The sequence below is a fragment of the Phaethon aethereus genome (assembly GCF_964289735.1).
Source record: "Phaethon aethereus genome assembly, chromosome: 3".
NCBI classification, from domain to species: Eukaryota; Metazoa; Chordata; class Aves; order Phaethontiformes; family Phaethontidae; genus Phaethon; species Phaethon aethereus.
The window spans coordinates 76,200,806-76,218,094 of NC_138576.1; the positions used below are offsets into that span (position 1 = coordinate 76,200,806).

General features: G+C 40.0%; 1 protein-coding gene across 1 annotated transcript in view; it reads right to left on the reverse strand.

Annotated features, from left to right (window-relative positions):
- UTRN (utrophin) overlaps nt 1–17,289 on the reverse strand; it is a gene marked incomplete at its 3' end in the record, with an annotated part of 391,562 nt that overhangs the window by 269,784 nt on the left and 104,489 nt on the right. Inside the window, exons 17-22 of the mRNA XM_081998557.1 lie at nt 15,156–15,279; nt 13,337–13,424; nt 11,010–11,245; nt 10,559–10,739; nt 7,763–7,908; nt 4,811–5,023 (exon numbers count right to left, since the gene is read on the reverse strand). Coding sequence (XP_081854683.1) covers nt 4,811–5,023; nt 7,763–7,908; nt 10,559–10,739; nt 11,010–11,245; nt 13,337–13,424; nt 15,156–15,279 — 988 coding nt within the window. The remainder of the gene's footprint in view (nt 1–4,810; nt 5,024–7,762; nt 7,909–10,558; nt 10,740–11,009; nt 11,246–13,336; nt 13,425–15,155; nt 15,280–17,289) is intronic.

Consider the following 17,289-nt stretch of genomic DNA (forward strand, 5'->3'; position numbering starts at 1 on the left):
TGAACCAAAACACTGGATCAGTTCTAAAATTTATTCCAGGCAGGAACAATGATCAAATGTGCTGAATTTTAACTTGTTCACTCCTAGAAAAACCACATGATGTACAGCCAGGCAGTAGATTTAAAAGAACTGAGGGTGATACATAATCAAAGACACAGCAAGCCACACATTATTTAGAGGTATGATAACAGAGTGTACAAGATACAGAAATTTTCTTCTAGAAAATACCAGATGCAAAACTGATACAATGAGCCTTGTCTACTTTTCCCGTCACACAACTATTACGGACAGTCTCACGGTAAAACACAGGTCGTGTCACTAATGCATGTGTTGTCATTTTTGGGGAGCCTCTGATACACAAATCAAAGAAGGGCCACCTGAACAGCAGAACCCAGAGGCAGATCTGCCACTGACGTGCTCATCAGACTAACAAGGACATTTTAAGCACTGTTCACCTGTCTGTTGGCTGTTAAAATGAGAATACTGTCATGGTTTAGCCCCAGCCAGCAACTACGCACCACGCAGCCGCTCGCTCACTCCCCCACGGTGGCACGGGGGAGAGAATTGGAAGAGTAAAAGTGAGGAAACTCATGGTTTGAGATAAAGACAGTTTAATAAGTAAAGCAAAAGCCGTGCACGCAAGCAAAGCAAAACAAGGAATTTGTTCACCACTCCCCATGGGCAGGCAGGTGTTCAGCCATCTCCAGGGAAGTAGGGCTCTATCACGCGTAATGGTTTCTTGGGAAGACAGATGCCATCACTCCGAACGTCCCTCCACCCCTTCCTCCTTCTTCGTCCCAGCTTTGTATACCGAGCATGACGTTATACGGTATGGAATATCTCTTTGGCCAGCCTGGGTCAGCTGTCCCAGCTGTGTCCCCTCCCAGCTTCCCGTGCACCCCCAGCCTGCTCACTGCAGGCCAGCATGAGAAGCTGGACTGTCCTTGAGTACTTAGCAACAACTCAAAACATCAGCACCTTATCAACATTTTTTCATCCCAGATCCAAAACATAGCCTCACGCTAGCTTCTATGAAGAAAATTAACTCTACCCTGGCTGAAACCAGGACAAATACTTATGTTCAGTTTCTTTTCAAAAACCTAAATATGGGGAGTGCTGTTTTGGGAAATGCCAGTTTTTAAAGATGAATTAGGAAAAAAAGATTAAACATTAAAAATAATCCAACAGTTGAGTGTAGTTGCACACGAATGCATGCTCTCCAAGGGTTGCCATTCACTTACTCTTTTTTTTTTCTTTACCTCACCACTTTTAAATTATTTTTTTTTCCTTTAATAGCCAGACACTTCGTCTCCTCTCTTAACCAAGGAGATACTGCCCAGCCATTCTCCAAACTAATCTTGTGTCTCTGGTATCACGTCTCTAGTACTGACCCATTCAGTGTCTGCACCAGGACCATATACCCAGTCTCCCAATCAATCTTTCTTTCAGTGCAATTTCCATCCTGACCTGGACAATGCCAGACACAACATTTTTATTCAACTTGCTCCACATTCTCATTTTTATGCATACAGTGCTAGACTACAAAAATCTCTTTATAGATTAGTACCTTCAAAAGGAAAAATCAGAGAATATACATACACGACTGTCCATCCACTGACAGCCTCATGAAACATTTAGAAAACACAGGAACTGTGTACTTAAAAACTCAGTTCATGAGAAAATCACACCACTGTAAGCCCTATATTTCTACAGATAGCACCACTACGTATTTCTTCCATTTTCAATTATTTAATAATTATTTCTGTTGTTTCTTTTGCTTTAATATCTTTTTCAGCTTCTGTACTTCTTTTTAAGACAACAGGAAAGTTTTTAACATCTCACTTCGGACAATATTCTGTTCTCAGATCTATACAACAGCACGTGGCTTCAATGCTGCGCTCTCCCATAGCTCTTCAAAATTCCCACAGGCATAAAAATCCACACCTTTCATGAGTGTTTCATACATGTGGTGATACCAACATCACTTTGGACAGCTGTGGAGAACAGGGCACTTCACCTTTGGCTGAAAAAACTGAATAATTGATTACTAAATCAAAACCTCCCATGCTAATGCTGCACACATGTACTCTACTCTCAGTTAAACATGAAAAAGAATTTCAGTTTTCAAGAGCCATTCCTCACCCCGTTAAAGCTGTGATTTAGGGAAGTAGGTGCATGTACTGACCACTCAGCCGAACATGATTCAAGTGCAGAAAAATAAAAGTTCTGCACTTACAAGAAATTAAGGGAGAAAAAAAATGCTGCTAAAACTGATGAGGTAAGTAGGTCTTGCTCAGCATAGCTACAGATAATCAAGGCAACTGGAAAGCTGCAATCATTTGAAGACAGAAAGCTGTTGCACAACAGACTTTGAGACAGGCTTACATGCAGAATATTTACTCTGTCATGCTAAATAACTGGTAAGTGTAACCAGAAAGAGAGGGAAGGGAAGAGAATGAGACATAGTGGGATATTGTACATTTAGGTCAAAGTCAGGAGAAAAATAAATGAGGAAATGGTTGCTGGAAAGTAATCACCAAGGGTTTGGCTAAGCAATAGAAGTTAATTTCTTTTAGGCTCCTGTACAAGCCAGGTCACTTTGGGCAGTCAGCTCCTGCTGACCAGCAGCATCAGCTCCTCCACAGCCCCACCTCATCCCTCAGGCTGCTGCAAGTAGCTACGGAAGGATGGGTTTGAAGGAACCAGACTAAAAGTAGAAACTCTTTCAAATGTAGGTGCACAAGTACACACATTCCTGAACATGTTTTTTAGGACGGGGCAGGGACAGCTTTATCTTTATGCTTCAGGTAACAATATTACACAAAAGTGTTATACACAAGAAATACACCTTTTTCCTCTGAAAACCTGCAATTCCTCCTCCTACTCATAGGTCGGTTTGTGGCTTCCATTTACAAGTTCACTAGCCTAGACTGGACTACCATACCTATGCTATTCATACTCACACATCCCACACACACACTGCTAGGAGCAGCTCAAGTCCTGAAACAAATAATTAGTGAATAACACTTTATGAGCAGGAGCAAATTTTTCCATCCAGCCTTTTTCACAAGGTAAAAGTTTTCATGAGAGCATGGGTGTGCACTCTGTAACTAAAAGTCAATTAAGAGCAATCTGTTACCCCTACGAAGACTTTGTCCAGGTTTGCAGTTCAAAAAAAAAAAAAGAGACTTGAAGCTTTTACTACTTCTGAACCATAATCAGCCATTGTCTACCCAACTTTCACTGCAACATCATGCAAGTCAATTACCTGGCCTTACTAAGTTTCAGTTTAAACACGTGTCTGTACTTCAGTAGTCATTAAAGATGCTATCTGGCTTAAAATAAAAAAACAACAAACAAAAAAAAAACCCCCAAAAACACCACAAAACCAAAAACCACTTAGTTTGAAATTTAAATCCACTATCAAATAAAAGAACAGTTTTCTGCTTCACAGGGAGGAGAGAGCAAGATTGAAAGAAACTTTTGGGGAAAATTGGTGGTGTGCATGCATGGCACCACTGTTCTGAAGAGGGTGCATGCAGCAAATTGCTTATGTTTATAAACCGTGTGATACATACTCTGTTAAATGGAAAAGAAAGTAAACAATCCCACATATTAAAATGTTTAATGCATGTAAAAATAAGGATTTCTGTTAGCTAATGCACATGTGCCTTCATGCCAAGAGACAGAGAATCTCTAAAAGCATCTTCTGGGTTTTTGCAGTTTAAAATATAATATGAAAATGAAGATAATATGAAACTTATTTAAAGTCTAGTTAAACATTTTTTTTGGGGAAAAAAAAAAGGCTCTATATTTGGGCTTTTATACTGCTCTGACCAGCTTATACTTTCAAGCTGATACTGAAGAATAGCTAGTGCCTATTTAACTTTTGGGTCACAATAATATTGGTATGGGCTAAATCATAATATATTTAGTTTTCATTATTTTTTTTCCTCTCCCTAGAGGAATATAAATAGTCTAGAGACGGGACTTAAAGCAAACACAAAGAAATGAATCTAACCAGTAAATACTGAGTCAACCTCAGCTAAGTTACTTAAGCACTTATCTCTCCCCTCTTTATCAATGGGTTAAACATCTAAATACCCTTTAAATACCCTTGCTTTTAATCCCTTCATTTTTAAAACATTGGGATTTTCTGTCATGCAGGATTTCATATGTGTGGGTGTGCATATATATACACACATGTATGTATATATATAAAAAAAAAGAGTGCTGATTAATCTTAATTCTTTAACTCTCATTCCTGACACTTCACAGGCCATCTGTTGGAACTGGAGAACTCACTATACCCAAGCATTTTCTTTACTTCCTTTTTTAACAGGCTGTACTAATTCTTTATTACTGTCGACAGAAACGCCACTTGAAGGAGCAGGTTTTACTGTAGCAGGTATGGAATTTCAATTTTAGATGTCAAACCAGTGCAGCATTGGGCATCTGACACCAACCACAATAGAGGGCACTCTGCCTCTGGTGGGATCAAGCCTTCAACAGCACAGCTGACATACCCTTGAATTCAGCGTAACCTTTGCTCCTGACATTTAAAGAAAAGGAATGCTAATATTAAGTGAAAAGTAATTCTATTAGAAGATAAAGTAATATCCTGAGCATGTTAAAAGTCCTTTGCTATGCTGCTACAAATACACGGTATATGCTTCCAGCCTCGGCCAGGCTAGTGGCCCATCAACATTCCACATCTCAATCAGTATCATCTGGACTCCTGCAGGAACACAGAGAAAGAAAGGGCTCTCAAACCACCAAGTTACATAACAAAAAAATACTTTCATTTTACCTCAAATATTCTCAACTTGGATGTAATTTCCTCCAGTAGTTTAACATCTTTGGAAATCTTGAGCTTTAACTTGTCCCAGTGTCCCTGCACATGCTTGAACTCTTGCATGTAGACCTTTTTTATTTCTGAAGAAGCATGTTTCTCCAAAGCCTTTGTCTCTTCAGCAAGTTTATCTACCCTGGGCTTCTGGGCTTCCAGGGTCTCACAAACCGTCTACGGCAGAGGGGGGGGGGGAGGGAAGAGAGAAAAGAAAAGAAAAAAGAAAAAAAATTGTCTGCTTCCAGTATTAGCCATATAAAAAGGTACACACTTACATACAAGTGCAAGTACACCAAAGGTTTTCTTGTGCAGAGCACAGATTCAGTAAAGTGTGATAGTCCAGTTACTGCAGTTATTGCAGCAGAGATGTCCAGCCTTTTAAGCAGCAAAACATTCAGCTGCTCTACTGGTGCAGTAGCAGAGATTACAGAATGGGCTGTAAAACTTGGCCACGTAGCTAAACGGCACCTACGCCCCTCCTGTGCCACGCGGTACTGGCACTCAAGTTAGCAAAACAATGGTTACACTATCCTGCAGTCACAAAAGAAACTGCAATGTAGACATACCAGGATCTCAGTTTTTTCATTCCCTCCACATATTTTATGTTGGCGGTTTTTTGAAGAAAACAAACAATAAAGCCCACACAAACAGGCTGAGTGCATCCTTCTGAGTTTTGTAAAGTAAAATTATTTTAACATCTAGATGCAATGAAAGCTTCTGATGCTCAAGTTTTGAAAGCTATTCTTGCAGCTGGAATACAGGGAGGATACAATCTGAATATATTCACTATGGCATTGCTGATATGAAGAGTCACTTGGGCTGAAATAGCTACAAGGAAAAAAGAACAGCTGAATGTATAAGCCAAGAGATGAAAAACGCTGCCACTTCATTAACCTGGTCATTTTGGTTATTCTTCTTAAAATTTGTTTAACAAAGAAATTTGGAATGAACACATGAAACCATTACTAATTTCATTAATTTCACTTCAGTAGTATATACATTTAATGTGTACATGTGGGATGTGTGCACGTATATTTTACTGTATTTTATTGAAGGAAGAATCTTTTCGATATGTTTATGTTCTCAATTACTTCGTATTTACAAGAAAGAAACAGGATAAAGTGTACCATTTCCTCTAAAAAGATTGGTCGTGAGGTAGCAATGAGACTGGGAAGAGGGATGTATCTTTCTGCAAACAAGATCTTTCTGTGCAATGGGCCACAGACTGAGTCAGTCCCTGGCTTGGGTCTATGCCTGAAGCACTTATCCGTGCCTGCGACACTGCAGAAGGTGCTGAACAATCCCAGGTCCACAAGCAGCTCATCTTCTACAGTTTGCTCCCATCTCACTCTTTAAAGCTCCCACACTGGCACCATACAGCCTTTCAGATTAATTAGTCTCCAAGGAAAATGGGGAGGAGGGATTCAGGCAGAAGTGGGAAAAGACAAGCCTTCAAAGGCTAAACACAATTGCAATTCAGCCAGTGTACGGACAAGAAAATCTCTGCCAACCTTAAACAATACAGAAGCAGCATTAAAAAGAAAACCAAAGAACTCAGAACTGTTTTTAATCTGCTAGTTCAAAAAAACAAAGCACTAACATCCCTGTTTACTGGGCTTTTAAAAATACTCATTTGATCACTCTGCTGAATAGAGAAGCATATAAAGACAGACACAGCCTCTCTCCACCCAGCAAGTAGAGTTCAAGAGCTCCACCAGTCTCACCTGCAGCCCTCTTATGCCACCATACATGGAAAAATACATGTTTCTGAAGTAAGCAGAAAAGCAATACGGGATAGTGGAGGAGGCACGGAAGTATTTTTCCATGTTTTTTTAAGAAAAAAAAAAATAGTGCTGGAGATGCACAATTCTCTCCCCTCGCTCCAGCCCTGCCCCAGTAACTGATACTTACAACGGAACTGTCATGCACAGATTCTCCCCTACTTTATAGGCTCATAATAGGAACCAAAATGCTGTTTCTACTGGACAGAATTTGTGCAGCAATTACCTTTATGGCTTGCAAGCACTGTTTCCCTTGGAAAGGCAATCTGGAGGCCAGAGAAGTACAGTTACCCTCTCATAACCACCAAGCAGGATGAAACAGGATGGGTTCGTTAACCAGCTGAACCTCAGAAAAAGTTTAAGCAGGCAGGCACGCCACATCTGAGTCGGCTATACGCACCGCTCGGAGGAGAGGATTACAAGCCTGCACACCACGGCCTCAGTGGAAGGGCAGAGGCAGGGTCAGGGAGCCCGCACGGCCGCCAGGCAGGGACATGGCCTCCTCAGGACAGCAAGCCCGAGTGGGCCAGCCACAGGCAAGGCTGCCAGGCAGCTGCAGTGCAGCTCAGGCAAGAAGAGCTGAAAGGCGGCTCCAGAGGGAGGGAAGGGCAGGCCCCAGCCCCTGGCTTTCCTCACAGCTGCACTCAGCAGCAAAGGAGCTGACCCTGGATCAGGTCACCAACCTGATCCAAGCAAGGTCCTAGGAGGGCAATGCTCTTGAGGCCCTGACATCCATTTTGGGGCTCCTCAGCACAAGAGAGACATGGGCACGCTGGTGAGGAGGCCACCAAGGTGGTCTGAGGTGCTGCAGCACTTCAGCGAAGATCCCTCAGAGCCTCCTCTTCCCCCAGCCGAACAGTCCCAGCTTTCTCAGCCTTGTCTCCTGACACCGGCAGCAAGAGAAGCCATGAAGTCTGCAGGCTCGGAAATACCCAGCCCTGGCCCAGACACGTCGCTCAGCAGCCTGCGGTGACCCGGCTTTCAGCAAGCAATCCCCAGAGGCCACTTCCACACACCACTCCCTGATCGACTTCCTTCTGAGTAATGTTTTGGTTACCCCACTGGAAAACAAGGCAGGAGAAAGGAGGATGACAACAGTTGAATAAGCAGCTTCCTCACTTCAGTGAGTTACCTTTGCCTGCTGCAGGGCCTTCTCAGCCTTACTGGGGTCGCTCAGCCCACTGGCGACAGACAGCTGCTTGCGCTCCAGCTCGCTCAGCGTGTCCTTCAGCCGCTGCAGGGAGTCCACGTAGGCCTGGCTCGGCTGCCTCTCCGTCTCTGGTGTCATAAAAGGAGTAATGGAACAAAATGCAAGGTAAGGAAGTAGACATGAGACCCAGATTATGAGCTATGTCAACATAAACGAAGTTATCAGGAATATTTAGAAACAGTATCATGTGAGATATACTTGTACACTGAATCCTGCTGAGACCTTCCAAGAGCTAAAACACACTTCTGCTGATGGCAGTGTTTTTTCCTTCAAAAAAATACTAAATGTGTGTATGTATATAAAAAGATGCATTATATAGAATAATAAATATGATTACAACCCCTCCCCCCCAAAAAAAAGATTTAAACTCAATCCCATTTTTGGATTTTTTTTTTTTTATACACATAAGCACCTATGGTGTGGAATCAGTAATAATACTTGGGGTTTTGCATACCAATTTCCCAAATTCCCACATTTTAGTATTTTTCATTTTAAAATAAGTTTCAGATGTATCTAATATTTATATGCAAACACACACACACCTACTATATATAGAACATAAAGTATAACAGCTATAATAGCCATATATTACATATAAAGTTAAATATATACACTACATATAGTAACTAAATAAGCTAGTATTTTTTTCTATATATATAAACACACATACATAAAACGTGTTAGTGTAGTAGTAGAGCTTGAGGGGTTTTTTTTCAAATATACACACACACACACACACAAAAAAGTATGTATAAAAATGGCAGCTTTCAGCCTATTGCCAGAACAGAGACACTATCTGAGAAGACTGAAAACAGAATTAAAGTTTGGATGGAGTATCTGCTTGCAATCTTTGACTGCATCTCAGACTTTGCTCGAGCCAGCCCTTTGTGGAATCCCAGGCAGGAGGCAGCACCTCACTCTGGCACTTGAGAATGAAAACGTCAGACTTCAAAAACTGCAGTGAACAGGATTTTGGCTGTAAGACCCATCCTGTGGTATGCACATTCTCTGGCCTTGGATTCCTAAGCAATTTTGTTACTGCCACAAGTGAAAAATTAATCTAAGCCTTATTCTGACTCACCAGGTAGCTTTTGAACAGCATACTGTCACAACTGTCACACCATTTATAACTAAGGAATGAGTCAATGTTTCTACAGAGAATCAGAATTATCTAGCTTCCTCTTCAAAAAAAGCCAGGATCCATTTAAAGGAAAAATAAAAAAAATAATTCTATAAAAAGCAAATGTGTGCACTGTCACTAAACTACAGCAAATCCTGAAGGAGAAGAAAGTAGTTAAAATAGCCTCCCATTGAAAAAAAAATTAAGTCACAATTTCTATAAAAAATGCCTGTAGAGATGGTACTGAGTAGCACTCTATAAGGGAATTTTCAGAGGCTCAAAGAAGAGCCATGAAAGAGCTGGACTTCTGTCAGTCAAAGCCTGCCAAGTTCGCAAATGCTCAAGTGCCACCACCAGTTGTTTTTCCCAGTTATGTGTCTATGGAAGTTCTTTTCCCTTACAGCAAGTCAAACTATGCTGTAAATAAACAACTGAAGCCCTAAACTGACATTTCCCTCTGTTCTTTAGCAATACACAATCTGTAGGGAAATTATCATTCAAAAAAAAATACACAAATACAAATTTAAGATACTATAATATACCAAGTAACAACTGGTTCAAATATACTGATAGCACCTCAAGTGGTGTGTGGAATGAAAAAATAAGGGGTATTTTTGTCACATCCTGTAATAGTTACAAAAATACACAATACCAACAAAATTATTCAAAAGTACATTAACTCAGAACAGTCATAAAATAGTAATTCCTCACAGTAAGAATGAAAGCTTACCCTGTAATTTGAGTGTGGCAGACAGATATGGTATTCATACAGTTTTCTGCATGGATATAATCCAAACATGCAGTCCTTGTGTAACACATTATAGAGATGGCCTAACAATTTAGTAATTGAGCCTATTTTTATTACACACAGAGTAAAGTGTTAATGCTCTTCCATTGGTGGCCATTAGCAAAACACGTCCTTCAATTCCTCAGAAACAAAATGAAAACTAAGGAAAAGAATCTCCTTATAGGTCTGTGCTGTTGCTATTCAGCTGTAAAATATTAACAGAGCTACACATTTTGTGCACTACATTTAAAATCCTTTAGAAGCCAGCATGGCTGGTTTGAATGCACATAATAAAATTTTTAACGCAACAAAAATCCAAGTAGAAAGTGCCTGAAAAGCAAGCCACTTCAAAGATGAAATTTCCAAAAGGAATTATGTATGACTAACATGCTCAACAAAGCTATGAAAAAGAATAAATTTCACATGCGCACTTCAATTTGACAAGGTTCTCTTAATCTTCCACGGTAGTATTATTTCTGTAAGTGCCAGAGACACACAGTTTTTCAAACTATGTTATCCACCTTAAATATGTTTTGCTAATTCCTTAAATGTAGTTTCAGGAATGTTGCATCCTTGCATAATCACTTTTAACACCATGGAATGATATATTTTGTAGTGGGCACAGAAGAGGTTGTACAAATATTCTTCCAGGTGAATAAAAAGATTTTGTCAGCCTGACGCAAAGCCTCCCAGAATCAGTAGGAAAACTAGCAGAAGTCAGCGAGTTTTTAAATCGGCTCAAAACAACAACAAAAAAATCAGAACACAAGTATCTGGAGGTCTATGTTAAAGAAAAATACATTTTATTTACCTTTCTTCAACTGCTGGTGACGTTCCTCTAGTTTCTGATGAGTCAACTTGAAGTGATCAATAAAACCGTTCAAGCTCTCCTGAATGAAGTTTGGAGGCATGGGCTGAGAGGTGAGTGCCTTGCAGGTGGCTTTCAGGTGTTCCAACCGTGGACTGAGGCTTACAAGATGAGTTAACTCCTGCTGTGAAAGATTAAAAACAAAACCAAATCTCACACTTGCCTTTTTAACACAAAGATTTTAGTAAGCTACTGCAGCACAGCTACTCCACATTACTAGTGCAACAACATTAAAGTACTTCCATGACACAGGAACCGAAATCTTCCAGTCAAATTGGGTGCCCTGTATGCCTCAGAAATTTTGAGTTGCCTTATTGACTAGGCTAAGTTCCTCTGGGATATTCTGTGCTCCTAACAGCTTCCAATCAAAATTAAAAAGTTTTGCCCAACTTACCTGACATAAGTCTTTCAGGACTGCTGAGGGCTGGGATGGTGAAGAAGCATCATTTTTAAGCCAGCCATCCTTCTCAATCACAGTCTTCTCAAGCTCACTCATTTCCTTAAAATAAGCATTTATATCTTCCTGGTACTTTATCTTTCTGGCCACTTCTTCCAGATGTTGAACTACATCTTTCCACCCCGACAGTATTTTCTCCATCACACTTTTTATATCCACTGCAGAAAGTCCCTCTGAAATGATCATATAAAATACTGTTAGATTAACTGCAACACATTTTGATTAAGAGGCCTTTAACCTTTCCTCTCTTCAGATACAGGTGCACATTTGCATTAACATGCAAAATGCTTTGATTTGAAGTCCACTATCCATAAAATTTGTACATATTACTAAGTGTTTCACATTTTTATTTCCACAGTAAGAGTAAAATGAAGAGTGAGTTATTCCACTTCTGTTCTTTCCCTTTGATAATCTTTGAATTTATAACAATGAGATGACTCTCGACTATCATGACTCTCTTCACCATCATTCTAAATGTTGATATGTAGACTTAAGTAAAATAAGCTTTATTTAAGGCTTCCAGTGAATTTACTTTTTTAAATGATTCTAGGCTCCACAAAGAAAGAGGGAAGCGGCAAGTTGGAAGGCAGCAATAAATTCATTGAAAGGGTAGATGGAAATCCTGTCAGCCTAGGAGAGAGAGGGAGCAATGGCTAACAATGCCACATTGCATGCAGACATGATTAATGACTAGATAATATGAACAGCTAGAAAAGCAACACAACATGGGGTTATTTCCCCGCTCACAGTGGCTATATGACACACTTACTACACCATCTTTTTGACAAATCAGTACATTATTTGAGGATGCAGCAGCAGAAGTGAACAGACCTCCCACCCATTCCTTGTTCTTTTATTTCTTCAAGTGCCAGAAGTAACTGACAATTTTGCTATATATGAAGAAATTTCAGTGCAATGTGCATTCAACAGTACATTCTTGCCATCGCAATTTTCTGATGCAGATTCAAGGTACCACCTTCTTTTTATAAGGCATATTTGGGTCATTTGAACTTAACAATTCTGTCATTTAGATCAGGGTATAAAGAGAAGATTCCCATGGAGGGGTCTGTTTGCTGCACCACTTTAGTGTAAGTGGAGCCCAGTGCTCTGGTCTAGGGCAGCCAGCCAGCTCCTACAAAGGCACTTGAAGGTTCTGCTCCATAGATCCTCCCCGCGCTTCACACACTGGCTATACACTTGGCACATCTACAATACAGAAGCACAGCAGCTGCAACCAGCCTCGTAAGGGAAGCATGCACACAACAATCGGTCACTGCCGTTACGATGGCAAACATTTAGGAAGCAATTTCTTCATCTTACTTTTTGCTGATACAAACCAGTTTTTGAACTATGCATTTCCCATTATGATCAAGAGATACTGGTTTCATAGCCATGATCTATCGCAAGCTAGAGGGGTTTATAAAAGAGGGAGAGAGGGAAGGAGGGAGGATCTCTGTCCAGGTTTGAAGACAAGGAAGGGCTACAAAATTTATAACCCAAACTCCAGGTCAAAGCAGTGGCTTCCAGCCATCAGCTTCAGGGCAATGGCACCCACTGTAAAAAGCATCAGCTGTAGCAGGCTTTTATGGAGAAAGTCACATTTCACTGATGGAGTTTTGACATATTATGAAACAAGATTTTGGCAAGGCTTAAAGATTCAATTTCCACTGATGTTAATTTTAAGTTTCCAGGGATAAGTGTTTTAATTGACAATCAATCATTTTCTCAGGCATATAGGCTTCTCTCTTGCCTCTGAGCCATAAATTGTGACTGTATCCTCAAAAACACTGACAGTTTTTACAGAAATAGAGAAAACTATGAATAGAGAGAGATATACACACATTTATCAAGCCTAAATTTGGCTTCAAAATTTCCACTTCAAGGCAGTTATATTTTAAAATTTTGTACTTAAAATCTCCACACAATTTAAAATTAAACCAAACTCCTTCCCCCAAAAGCATGTTACTGCCATTTTAAGAAAATATTTCTAGTTCGATAAAAATAACCCTTGAAAGGCTGCAAGTGAACATACACATTAAGCAAATAATATTAATATTGCTTTTTTTAATAAGCTTTAATAGAAACAAAGCACATATCAATAACTAGTAACAGTAATAATGAGCAGAGTCTCTGAAGGAAAGAAAATGGAAGGAGAGAGAGGAAATATATTGGGGTGCTTTAACTGGAGACAGCATATTTCACTATTATTTCCCAGCAACTCATCTGATTAAATCACAAAACAGAAAAACCTTCAAGTTGCTTACCCTTTCCCATTTGATCCAAAAGAATATGTCCACCATGTTTCAGTTCATCTAACTTTTGGCTTTTTTCAACCCTTTCTTTTTCGATCACCTACAAAGTGAACCCCAAGAGAATACCGTTTCAGAGCGCGGTTCATTTTTCTTGACTCCCCTCCCTGCCACCCAGCTAACACTTACATTCCCACTACTACCCAAAACACATTTTTTTTTTTTTTTCTTAGATACAGCACCTTCCAAGATGCATGTTAGTACTGTTTGGTCAGAAAACAAATGCAAAAGGAGTTAGGTCTCACAAGTACCAGGCAAAAGACTAGTACAACACCACCAGGAATAAAATATTGTTAAAAGGGTTGATAGTCCTGCCATGTGGAATCAGATACTGGGACACCAGCTAAAACAAGTCACTTGTGATCAAAAATTGTAACTATTTAATGTGAAACAGTTGAGAAAAGACCTTTTTTAAACAGTCCCTTTGACTCCACAGTCTCTGCTGAGATTTCCAGTAGAAGGCAACAACCACCTGTTCCCTGGAAGTCCAGCTAACAAGAACTACAGCATATTGGTAATCCACTCTCATAAGATCCAGTGCTTCAACCCTCCTTCATAAAGAAACAGTGAGGGAAATCCTGTGACTACTAAGATTCTGAGAGGAACAGGTTCCTCTCAGAAGTCATACATACTGGTGAATGTTCCTGTGTGAGCCAAGGTAGAATACATCCAGAGGAAAGATGACTTCCTTGGCCACCAGGCCACAACTTCAACATCCTCTGAGCTTACAACAAAGTATCTCCAAATTAAAATCTTTTTGAAGCTAAGGTCCAAGGTAATTACTCTGGTTTAGACTTGCTACAGTAAATTCAGAAACAGTATGCGTTTATTTGCACAACTGGGAAGAACAAACACTGTCGTGCCCACTTAGAGCCCAGTCATTTAAAAACAGTGCTGTTCATGAGTACCTGGTGTTCATCTCGGAGCCTATTTTATAAAGGGCTACAAACATTCATAAAGATCTATACATAAACTATTGGGAGGGTTGTTTTGTTTTTTATTTCCAACAGTACTGCCATTCCAAACATTCCTACTGGCACCATTTTGCGCTACAGCACTGAGAAGGAGTCTCCTTATAGATATTTTGAAGTATTGTCTTCGATTCTAAAAGCAGGTTCAGGTCCTGCTAAAGCTCCAGTAAGCCTTCATTAACAAAGCATGCTCAAGGACCAAAAAAGGCAAGAATACATTCCTGAAACAGGAGGAATAAAAGATAAAATGGTTATTTCACAGCTCCCACAGGATCCTCTAAAATTATGTATTCAAGTAAGTAATACAGGTTTTCTCCAAAATTAATGGAGGAAAAAACAATGTGTCCAAACATTATAACAATGGACCACTTTGGACCCTGGGTGGTACAGTGTGTGCGGAGTGTCACAGCATGATTTAAGGGGTCTCTGAGCAGCTCACTGGCCCATCTGCCAAAATTAGAAAAGTGGTGTCAATCAAGCCCATCTCCAACTGTGAAACATGAAGCCAAAATATGCTGCTTAGTGGAAGAGATACTAATCCTGAAGACAGAGATTTATCAGAACTCCAAAGGAGACATCAGTAATACATGTTTTTAAAATTTCCTGTGGGTTGTGCAACCCAACACCAGGAAAAGTTTGTGTCCAGCTGGTCAAAGATTTCCATGTATGTCCAGTTCTGAAACTATTTAGCAAAAGAACTTGATCCCCTCGAAGCATGTAGATCAGCCCACACCTTCAGCTGACGGCCAGCTTAGAGACAAAATATACTATTCACCGGAACACTGTCTATCACCCCATTTTACCTTCAACTTTTCTTTCATGTTTGAAGTTTCTCTCATCTTCTTGTACTCTTTGATGTCTGTGGCCTGAATGGCAGATTTTGATTTTGAAATCCAGTTCAAGAGCTCAGCACTTTCAGCCTCAAACCTGGTTTAAAAGGTCAGACAATTTTTTTTTTTTTTTTGGTCATTTTTCCCTATTCAGTCACTCTGTCTTAAAAATCAGATGTCTTAAAGTTCAGCACATTACTCAATCCCAAAACAGCAAGACTGCACACAAGATTCATGTTTCTCATATTACTATTCACAGGCAGTAGGACAGATGCAAACTTTCAAAAACCTGCCACAGTGAAAACTATGTCCATGGTATTAACCTTTGGGAGCAAATTGAGAATGCATGGTATAATTTATTTCTTAATTTGTTTATACATATCTTCATGCAAACTATTACCGTTTCTTTTACTATGTCACAAAAGATATCTCTCAATGCTGAGTATTTTGAAAGTAAATAAACTAAACCTCAGGAACTGTAATTAAGAATTACAGTTCTAGATTTCATAAAATTCCACAACACTATTTAGCACTATTTAGTCTGAAGAAAAAGTAGCTTAAGCACTCATGACAGTGACAGCGGACGAACCTTTTTGAATGCTTATAGCGGACTGAAGATTAGCTTATAGCTTAACATTTTTGGCTACAGTTGGACATGTCTATACTAACATAACTTTCTTATGCCTAAAACCTCTAAGCTACAATCCACCAACAACAAAAAACAAAAACAAACAAACAAAAAAAACCCACGCAAAAAACCACCACCACCCAAAAAAAACCAAACAAAACAAAAAAACCCCTAAACTCCCAGATTAACCAATACTGCACAGAACTTGAGAAGAATAGATATACCATACAGACTACAAGTCAGGCCATGTTACAATTATACTACTTAACACAGTGTAAATCCTAACATGGAACAACAGCGTACCAAATGCAGAAGTCACTGTTAGTCACTCAAAGTTTTCATGGGAAAACCTGCAAAATTCTAGTTACTGGCCATTGGTTGGTTTCAACATAAGTAACTGGGATCAGGCAAAAGTATCAGAAAGTTTAACCTATTTTAACTGGCCGTGTCCTTAATACAGCTTGAGCTCCAGGAAAAAAGATGACAGATCAAATCACTTTTGCTTTCAAAGTCTAAAATAGTTTCTACGACTCATGAGACACACAGAGAGAAAGGACAGATGGGCTGCCGACTGCCTTAGTGTCCTGGGACACCCACATGCATGCACCCCCCCGCCAGGTCTTGGAGGGTCTGACCAGGGGCCTCAAGAGGGTTTGGGCAGGTTCCTCACCCCTTCTAACCTCCATTCCTCCTCCAAAAAAAATGGAGAGCGCAACTCTTCTTCACTGTGTGAACACACATCACCTAGTACAGCGACTCCCTGCTATTGACACAGCCCTTTATCCTCTCCCTAAAATGTCCTGCCAAAGGTTTCAACTAGTGACAGCTCAAAGAAATGAGCATTTTCTCAGACAAGCACAAAAAGCAAGATGATGAGTATACAGAATTTACTTTCTTAATTTATCTTGAAACAATTCCTTTAGTTTTCAGTATGCTATTTAATAAAGTCACTGCAACACACGTTATTAAATACTGTTTAGCCTAGAGAAGAGGAAGGTCTGGGAAGACCTTATGGCAGCCTTCCAGTACTTAAAGAGTGCCTACAGGAAAGATGGGGAGGGAATCTTTATCAGAGAGTGTAGCAATAGGATGAAGAGTAATGGTTTTAAACTGGTAGAGGGTAGATTTAGATTAGGTATTAGGAAGAAATTCTTTACTGTGAGGGTGGTAAGGCACCAGAACAGGTTGCCCAGAGAAGCTGCAGATGCCCTATCCCTGGAAATGTTCAAGGCCAGGTTGGATGGGGCCTTGAGCAACCTGCTCAAGTGGAAGGTGTCCCTGCCCATGGCAGGGGGGTTGGAACTAGATGATCTTCAAAAGTCCTTCCAACCCAAACCATTCTATGATTCTATACATGCAAATCAGTCAGCCACTCCAGATATACTTGTGAAAGGAGACATCACTGTAATATTGTTCTTATTACTAAATACCAGGAAGATGGAATAGGTTTTTGAGCCTTTTTTGTGCAGTTTCTCCCAT